General features: G+C 40.0%; 2 protein-coding genes and 1 long non-coding RNA gene across 3 annotated transcripts; 2 read left to right on the top strand and 1 right to left on the bottom strand.

Moving 5' to 3' along the window:
* Positions 1-275: 275 nt before the first annotated feature.
* LOC4326282 (methylesterase 3) lies at positions 276-1,375 on the bottom strand. The gene is made up of 2 exons (XM_015786842.3): positions 921-1,375; positions 276-844 (listed from the first exon to the last, which is right to left on the bottom strand). The coding sequence occupies exons 1-2, from the start codon at positions 1,311-1,313 to the stop codon at positions 449-451; spliced, it is 789 nt and encodes a 262-aa protein (XP_015642328.1). The 5' UTR covers positions 1,314-1,375; the 3' UTR covers positions 276-448.
* A 2,909-nt stretch (positions 1,376-4,284) lies between these two features.
* Positions 4,285-6,554, top strand: LOC107281710 (uncharacterized). The gene is made up of 3 exons (XR_001547471.3): positions 4,285-4,523; positions 4,599-4,894; positions 6,029-6,554. It is a non-coding gene; the product is annotated as an uncharacterized lncRNA (long non-coding RNA).
* A 1,341-nt stretch (positions 6,555-7,895) lies between these two features.
* Positions 7,896-9,237, top strand: LOC107278143 (uncharacterized). The gene is made up of 3 exons (XM_015782217.1): positions 7,896-8,586; positions 8,714-8,766; positions 8,995-9,237. The coding sequence occupies exons 1-3, from the start codon at positions 7,896-7,898 to the stop codon at positions 9,235-9,237; spliced, it is 987 nt and encodes a 328-aa protein (XP_015637703.1).
* The last annotated feature ends 824 nt before the right edge of the window (positions 9,238-10,061 follow it).

Here is a 10,061-nt window from a genome sequence, read left to right as displayed (position 1 = left end):
GAAACAAATCATCCAATTTAAAGTTCATATGAGTGAGATAAACTAGTTTCAAATTTTTCAAATTTTATTTTCACATACGGCTCCTTAAGACACCCGTATGAAAAAAAACCAATTTTTCCATGCGGGCGTTTAAGTGAGCCACATGCAAAAATGATGTCATTTTTGCATGCGGAATGCGGACCTCTTAAGAGGCCCATATGGGAAAATCGATTTTTCCATACGGGCATCTTGAGGAGCTGTATGTGAAAATGCCGCTCAATTTTTGAAGACACCACTAGCTATGTTCCGTTTGTAAAAATTATGGGGTCTCGTACAGTGTAGTAGTGTTTACAAAAACAAGCAAGTGAATTTCATAATTCAAACATAGCACAAGATTATACTACATAATCCCCTTATTAGTTCAAGGCTAAGAAGCATGGCAGCCAAAAAAGAAAACAAAAACCAAAAATCAGGCGTAGGTGTTGGCGACGTCGGCAAGGTGTCCGGCGAGCGCCGCTGGCGCGGAGAACATGGCCATGTGGTCGGCGCCGGCGATCTCCCTCACCTCCTCCACCGGGCAGTCGGCGATCATCCGCCGCTGGTAGGCCTCCACGATGGCCAGGTCCTCCCCGCACACCACGTACACCTTGCGCGCCGCGCCGTAGCGGGCCTCGCTGAACGGCGGCCGGCGGCGCATGTCGTCCACGTAGCTGGAGCCCATCCGGACCAGGCTCTGCGCCAGCGTGAAGTCCTCCTCCGGGCTCAGCTGGTAGAACTTCCGCCGCATCAGCTCCGGCCCGAGCTTCACCGACGGCGGAGCGTGCTCCTCGTCCCTCACGCTGTCCATCCAGTCCAGCCATGGAAGCTTTAATTTCACCGGAAAGAACAACAAGAATGGCGTCAGCTCGAGCATGACACCGAGCGAGAAGCTCTTTGCATACCTTGTCGATGACGCTGGGGCGCGGGCTGGCGCAGTCGGGCATGAACGCGGCGACGAACACGGCGGCGGCGACCCTCTCCGGGAGCTCCTCCGCGGCGAGCGCAACGCTCATGCCGCCGAGGCTGTGCCCCACCAGCACGGCGCGCTCGCCGCCCGGGAGCGCGCGGACGGCGTCGAGCAGCGGGCGCGAGTAGTCGGCGAACGTGGGCGCGTCGCGCAGCCGGCGCGCGTCGGCGCCCGACGCCGCGAGGTCGGGCGCGTGGACGCGGTGGCCCGCGGCGCGCAGCATCGTGGCGACCCTGTACCAGCACCACCCGCCGTGGCCCGCGCCGTGTACGAGGATGAGGCGGCTCGCCGTCGCCGTCGCCGCTGCCGGAACGGTGGACGTCATCATGATTGCTGCCTCCACGATACAATTATAAAGATTGTTGCCGTGATGGTTATAATTGGTTAAGGCTAATCACAATGATCTCCGCTTTAATTTCTTTAAATACTTTATTCTATCCGCTAATTACAATCATTTTCCATTTAATTCCACATACTTGCTTAACTATCGTGTAAAATTTCACAAATCTGTATAATTTTCATCCAAAGAAAGTATATACTCCATCCGTTTTATACCGCTCTTTTTTTATTAGTCAAACATTTTTAAGTTTGATTAAGGTTATAGAAAAATATAGCAATATTTTCAATGCAAAACAAACATATTACTAAAATATATTAAATGTTAGTTTTAATTGAACAAATTTGGTGTTATAGATATTGCTAAATTTTTCTATATATTTGATAAAACTTAAAAAAAGTTTAATTAGGAAAAAAATCAAACAACTTATAATATGAAGCGGAGGGAGTACGAGATTGGTTGTTATTGATTGTGAAGGGAGGAAGAGAGCCGTCCTAGCTCACTAATAGAAATACGATTATTAACTGCAAGGAGTAGGTGCTAGCATATTTGAAGCAAAGACTAAATTATTATCTGTTACAATAATAGATGACTGTTGGTGAAGCGACCGTAGCTAGCCCAACTGATTAGGTTTTCAGCGGTGGAACCAATTTATTCGGTTTAAGTTCTAGAAGACACAATACTCTTATTTACGGATAATTATTTTTTTAGTGATAGATGATGTACCTATCGAAAGCGATGGGTGCTCGTATTTACGATTAATTATTGTTTTAATAATAGTATACCTGTCAATAGCGAGATGGTCACAGTTACTTCGTCAACCTCAAGGTATACGGGCCCAATCAATTAAAGGTACTTACCAGTAAGGTGTGTGTATATGTTTACAGGGATGAGTGGACGTGACTTGTGAGCGCCTGCGTTGTACTACAAAGAAATAGATGAGCGATGAGCGTTGATTGTTACCCTCTCATTTAACTCATCTGGACTCCGAAATAAAAGGTCCAGCTTGTTTGTAAGGATAGCCCACCGGCAAATTGCTTTTTGTTTAGCTAATTTTGTGAAGTTTTATTTCTTTTGTATTTATTTCTTTTGTATATACTCCGATCACCTTTTTATGTTTGAATAAGTTTTAAAAAAATAGCAACATCTAGGATATCAAATTAATTAATTTACTAAAACAAACATTTAATATATTTTGGTAATATATGTTTATTTGGTGTCGAAAATACTGCTATATTTTTCTATAAACTTTGTCAAATTAAAAGATTTACTAGGAAAAAAGTCAAATCGACTTACAATATGAAACAAAGAGAGTAGATATTAGAGCAAGGCTAATAATAGAGATGATATGGTTATATTTATTGCCCTATCATTTAAGTCAATATAACAGTCTACTGATACACTAACGAGCTATGTATGTATATTACTCCCTACATCTATTTTTTTTTGATAGTCATATTTCATCTTAGCATACAGATCAAAGATAAGTGATTCTACTTATCATCCATTTAAATATGCTTCTAGTCATTCCTCGTAAACAAATGATTCATTAATATTTATATTTCTCGATGCCCATGTAGCCAATCTTGTGTGTAAGAATGAAGAGTCACGCATTAAATCCAAGAAAGCCATTAAGATGATAAGTTGTTGGATTGAAATATGCCAATCAAAAATAAATTTTTCAGATTTGGAAATATGACTATCAAAAGTAGATGGAGGGAGTACATCATTAATATTATTTTCTTTTTATTTCTTGTATAAATCTTCTTAGAGTTCATGTTGAAGCAAGTTATTGACTTGTAGCCTGTTTCGTTCCCCTCTCATATTCTCTCTCCAACTCAGAATATCAGCGTAAATCTAATGTAGTAGCTCATATAGCTCGCTATTGTAACTGCTCTCACTGAAACTGAGGAACCCAGAAAGGTGATATAGAGACCGATCTATCAATAACGAGAAAGGGAGTGGCTCCCCCACATTTTTTTATTATCAAATGTTTGAAACTTTTACAAAGTTACAAACATACATATGCGTATGCATAACAAACATATACATATACTCCCTCCATCCAAAAAAAAACTTTGCTAAAAAGAAAAAATGGGGGAACAACTATACCCCCATGTCCCATACTAGGTCCGCCCTTGCTAGGATTGGATATGACGTAACCAATTACAAATAATTCATTATACTAGAATATGTTACATCCAATTCTAGATTTATTTTTTATGGGATAGAGGGGTACATAACAATCACTTAGAGCGGCTGAAATAAAGAAAAAAAAACATGTGGCGCCACAATTCTTTTTTTGCAAAACCGAGCTTGAAAATAACTATTAGATCGATCCTTAAAACCGAGCTCGATTATAACCATTAGATCGATCTATCAATAAAATAATTACACAAACATATTGACTATGACACAATCCAAACAACTTCGCAAATGTAAGAAGAATAATACTGGATGGAACTGAAGAAAGATAGCCCTTGGGTTTAATCTTGATAAATTTGTAGTTAAATCTATATACCAATACATTCATACATGTATATAAAAAGCACATACTCCACTTTACACCTAGGTGCATTGAAAGTATTACTTAATACGAAGATACATCATTAAACTATAGAAATTCCATGAAACTATATGACCCAACCTAGTGCAATGTGTAAAGTGAAAGTTTATAGTAAACCCGGTGTAGAGTGAAATGAGATACAATCTTGATTGAAACTCAATTGAAGGTCCTACTAAAGATATTGCTTTTCTGGTTAATTAAGTACTTTCTATGTTTTTAGATAGTTATATTATCATTGTTTTAACTTTGATCATTGATTATTGATAAATGATAGATTACGATGAATCAAAGTTCATTTAGACGTTGGTATCAATTTTTTATTAAGAAAACTAACTAACAGAGTGTCGTCCAGGGCACGGGATCCTTAATGCGAATGCTCTCACCACCTTATTTTCCCCACACACAGATGTGTCTACGCTTCCTCTTATCTATACCACACATATGACCTTCTCTCTCTCTCTTCTCTCATTCTCGTTCCCTTCTTCTATACGACGCCGCCAGTGCTATGAAGCTCAAGCATGGCTGGGCAGCTTAGGCATGGCAACGTGTCCCTGATCGGTCAACAAAGTAAGGCTCCGGTGAGGCGGCGAGGTCGATGGTGAGGTGGAGCAGCTAAGCCGTGTGGCTAGTACAAGGTAGCATACCTAATATTGGGCATCAAAATTGATACCCACATATATCATTCTACTAACTATATCTATCAGTTACAGATATCAGGTCTAGTATCTATGGGTGGTATGGTGCTTGTGGGCATCAGATCCACCCTAGTACTAGGTCTGGTGCATAGGTATCCAGCAATAGTTCTCGTGCCTCATCGGTGATGGGCAGAGAAGTGGCTGCCGCATGCATCCACTAACCCGAAGCACACGGCTGAGGAACGATGTCGATGCATCAGGGGTTGTGGACATAGAGAGGGAGGCACATGGCGGAGACGACAATGAGTGTGTGGTGGTGGTGGCTGCCGCACGATGGTGATGGCCACCCTAGCAATGCACACGGATATTGGGTAAGCCGGAATGCTGATGCTTCACTCTCTTCTCTTTTCATTCACGGGAACTTGAAACGCAAATTAAGCCTGGCCTGGAGGTGGGTATAATATATTAATTTAACTATCCTAAAACATGGACATGACTCGCTCATTTTTTTAGTAATTATATTTTTTTAGAAAAAAGATGAGTGATTAAAATTTCAAAATAAATAATGTCCTACTCCTCCATCTACTTTTGATAGTCATATTTCATCTTGACACACAGGCCAAGGATACGTAATTCTACTTATCATCTATTTAAACATGCTACTAGTCATTCCTCGTAAACAAGTGATTCATTAATATTTATATTTCTCGATACCCATTTAGCCAATCTTGTGTGGAAGAATGGAGAGCCACGCATTAAATCTGAGAAAGTCATTAAGATGATAGGTTGTTGGATTGAAATATGTCTATCAAAAATAATTTTTTTAGATTTGAAAATATGACTATCAAAAATAAAAATAGATGGAGGGAGTAGTTTATTAGCGTGCATGTACATGAAAAACTCCAGCTGTGTGTTGACTAGACCAAACGAGCTGGACATTTACTGCATCTCGGTTTTAACTCACTACAGATTTTTCCTTGAACCAAACACGCCGATTCTGTGGCTGGCGCTGCTTTGGCTGCCTGAGCACATGAACAACGCTTGCTTTGGCTTGTATCAGCAACTCCTTCAAAAACAATGACATGCCGGATGCCGGCTCCTCTAGGCTACAGTGACATCTAATTTAGTCGCTTTTTACCCTGCTAACATAAAAACACGTATTTTTATTAGGTAGTAACACATTCTTTTCTAAATTAATATTAACTTGAGAAAATGAATTTGGTCACCTTTAATAATTCTTGTTCAATCAAAACATAGGACTTCAATGAAAAATGAGATATTATTATTGGCACCATGTACCGGGATGTATCTGCTTTGGCTTATTGATAAGATCGCCAATTAGAAATTTGTTGCGTCAGCTGGTCGCAGTTGGCAGCAGGTGAGCGGAAACTTGTGGCCATCTAGTTGTGTAGCTGATGGACCAAACCAGGATAGGCTGAAACAGTAAATTCATATTTCCAATTTGCTCTTAATTAAACTACATTTTGACGATCCTTATTTGGCAGGCGGCTGAATCTCCAACATGTCACGAGCCTACACAAAATTTCATCCGAATACCCTGTGATTATTGACGATTATCAGGCAGGTTCTATTCAGAACATGATCCATTGTCACAGAGTGAAGCCGAAGTTCCGAAGATGAGTGTGAAACAGTGAAAGGCTGGAAGATTTTGTAAAGGGAGTGTTCGGCTTGAAGGAAAAAGTTCAAGGGCTCACATATGAAGGTGGTGTTTAGATCCAGGGGTGTAAAGTTTTGGCGTGCCACATCGGGTATTATATATACTATCGTATAGGGTGTTCGGGTATTAATAAAAAAACTAATTACAGAATCCGTTAGTAAACTGCGAGATGAATTTATTAAGCCTAATTAATCTATCATTAGCAAATATTTACTGTAGCACCACATTGTCAAATCATGGATCAATTAGGCTTAAAAGATTTGTCTCGCAAATTAGTCGCAAATATGTGCAATTAGTTATTTTTTAAGCCTATATTTGATAAAAAAATACAGGTGTTCAAACGTTTGATGTAATAGGGTGAAAATTTTTTGGTAGGATCTAAACATGGCTTAAGCTTATTTGTACATAGTAAGCTAGAACCATATGGACATAGTAAGCTTGATTTGTAGCTTGACTCTGGGTAGAAATGCCACCTTGCTGATCCAATCCTGGATTAAATATAACCACATTACAAGCATTAGGTAGTGAAGAGAAAAGCCCTACAAGAGCACGGGTCGTTGCCACTAGCTTTTTTTTTTTCAAAACAAGTACGTAAGACCGTCGTATCCACATGTGCAAATGAAATTGTGAAAACTTTTGTCTAGGCAAAATTGATTCCATGACATCGAAATATCCTAAGAAATGTTTTACTACCAAATTATTCAGATATACTTAAATACCATCCAAAGTTATAAACATTTAGAACTGTGGTGCTAGTGGGGAGGAAAATAAAAAATATTTGTAAATTATTTTTGTGTGGATCCATATCATTAACAATATTTCCTTGTGAACGTAACATATGTCAACAATATAGATATTGCAGTTCTTACAGCTATGTGCCCTCCATTCATAAATTTATGTTGCGTTGCTTTCTCATATTCTTTCTGTGCAATACTTCTACCATGTTCTTAATACCTTGCAACAAAACAACTCAAATTCAAAGATATTTTACTAACTCATATTACATGGTTTTCTAACTATATGTTTACATGACAAATACCTAGAATTACAGATTACTTAAAAATGGCATACATTATAGGGAGCACAATTTGCAATGTAATCTTAAACCTAACAATCTCTTCTGTCACATATCAGATGGCAACCATCAGTTTTAGGAATGTTCCAAATTTCTATACCTAGAGCTCTGATACCATGCAAAAAAAAGAATGGAATAGGGGAGCCATAGATTGTTATGAATACATTGTACTGAGCCTTGTGGACAAGTATATATGTAGAGTATATGATAATTTGCATATTAAACCAAATCAATAAAGGTAACGAAGGACCAAGTCATATCGAATTATCATAATCTATCTCTAACAATAATATTATCCTATGCACTCTAATACACATTGTCTAAGTTTTTATTTTGTGTGGGCCTCTCAGCTATAAATACATGTCCTAGTTAACATTGTATTTCAGTGCCTTCTTGTAAGTAGAGCAGAGAATCTTCCTTTGTCCAAAAGAATGGAAGTGATTGTTTCTGCTATTATGGGTGAATTTGCTAGCAGAACCATATCTTTCCTTATCAAAAATACTCAGAAAGTGTGACAACAACAACAGAAGAGGAGAGATTGGACAACCTGCAATGGCTACTACTACGAGTCCGTATCATTATTGAAGATGCAGAAGAGCGGCACGTCACGAACCAAGATATGTTGCATCAGCTCAACATACTGAGAAAGGAAATGTACAGAGGCTACTACACGTTGGACACCTTTAGGTTCAGAGCCCATGATGTTAAGAAGGAGAAAGATCATGGAGTGAGTTACTCCTTCATCTTGTCTAAATTCAATCATGCCAAACGTGTTTGCTTCCGCAGTGATAGTGATGAGAGGGTGAAGGAGCTCAAGGTTGTTGTAAGCCTAGAAACTATCATTGGAGATGCCAATGAGTTCATAAAATTATCGAGCACATACCCTTGTCTCTCCCGTCAGCCGCACAGCATGTACTTGCTTCTGGACAAGTGCATGTTTGGTCGGCAGATGGAGATGGAATGTGTTATCAACTTCCTGTTGCATGGAGAGATCACCTATGGCGCTGACCATCTGGGCGTCCTGCCCATCATCGGCCCAGGAAAAGTGGGCAAGAGCACCCTTGTCGAGCATGCCTGCATCGACGAGCGAGTGCGCAGCCACTTCTCGCAAATTGTGTTCTTCAGCAAAGATGGTCTTACACATGGAAACATAGTGACTCTCAAAGATTGTGGTACAACCAAGCACCAGACCGATGATGCCCTGGGTGGATCAAAAAGGAGGCTAGTTGTTGTTGAACTAGACGGTGAGATCGACCAGGGTTTATGGGAAAGATTCTACTCGGCTTCGAAGAGTTGCTTCGCATATGGAAGTAAGATCATAATCACAAGCCGATCTGACAAGATTGCGAGCTTCGGAACCACGCAGCCACATAAGTTAGTTCCTGACTCATGAGGCGTTCTTGTACTTATTCAGAGTGCGTGCATTTGGAAGCTCAGACCCCACAGAGAACCCCAAGCTGGCATCATTGGTGATGGACATGGCCAGCGAGGTGAGTGGATGTTTCACAAGTGTAAACATGTTCAATGGCCCACTGAGATCGAACACCATCACTTGTTTTTGGAGCTTTGTTCTTGCAACCATCTGAGGATTCAAGCAGAAAAACCTAAGTATTTATAACAGCACAAATCCACTTGATCCCTGGGCAGTGATGGCGTCACTGTATATCCCTAGGGCAAATAAAAATTTGGATCCGGTTGCAATTCTCAATAACTATCAGAGAAACTGTAACGAGGCTCACAATTACTCTGGCCTGATTACGGCCTCTAGTCCTAGTGCAGCTTCGCAGATAACGGTGCAAGATATCATGTTTGGAACCGCTACGCCTCTAGGGCAATTCAAGGTTCTTGCGTGGAGATCTCACATACCACCATACTACAGTTGTGTATTTGACTGTGAGATAAAGAGGCCACCAACACGTATGGTCTCTAGGAAGAAGAAGACCAAGAAGATTGGCATTTGAGCACACATCACTCCACCCAAATATCCAATCAGATCCAGCACTATATATGAAAGTGATTGTCGGGTGAGTAGAGAATTGTATGTGTGAGTGTTGTGCCGTCGTCAATAATCTGAACCTATCCATGTCTATTAATGTAATCGCCTATATTGAGGTAAATCCACATGTATGACAGTATTAGTGTGATAGTCACAAATAAAACTATGCTTGTTTCATCTCATTGCTTGTGCAACTTTATATATGGCCATATGTATTAATATATGGGTGCTATGTTGTCACCAACAAAAACTCTCCTTTTACAGTTGTGTATGTTGTCATTGGTACAAATTATGCTTATTTATTTGTTAATTACTACCACCTGTTCAGGTGTGTAACTACATGCATGTAGGATTGTTGTCGCGGACTGGTAGAATGCATGAATTTTAAAAAGATTTATCACAAGAACCTCAAAACAGTTTCACAAGGCAAATGTAAGACTTCCTGTGTTCCAAACAGGGAGGATCTAGTGTTAATGCTTCTGAAAATGGTGGAAGAAAAAGATGATCAAGATTGTGCTGTTATGATGGTATAACATCATTTGGTATCCTTCGGCCTAGAGTCTCCAAGGAGATGAGATGTGAATAACCAAAAACTAATTTGAACCACATAAAGTAATGCTCCAGCCTATCTCATGATCCAAACATCCCCAATTGAAATACTTAGCACCCTCGCTCGAGATATACCTAATACCGATCTAACGACATCAGGAGAGCACTAAATAATTATGGTTATCACAGTGCATTCTACATGATTGGGAGATCACTGCTATAGGCCTATTATAACAGCTA

The sequence above is a fragment of the Oryza sativa genome, chromosome 1, assembly GCF_034140825.1.
Source record: "Oryza sativa Japonica Group chromosome 1, ASM3414082v1".
Taxonomy (NCBI): domain Eukaryota; kingdom Viridiplantae; phylum Streptophyta; class Magnoliopsida; order Poales; family Poaceae; genus Oryza; species Oryza sativa.
This window is presented reverse-complemented; position numbering and strand designations above follow the sequence as displayed.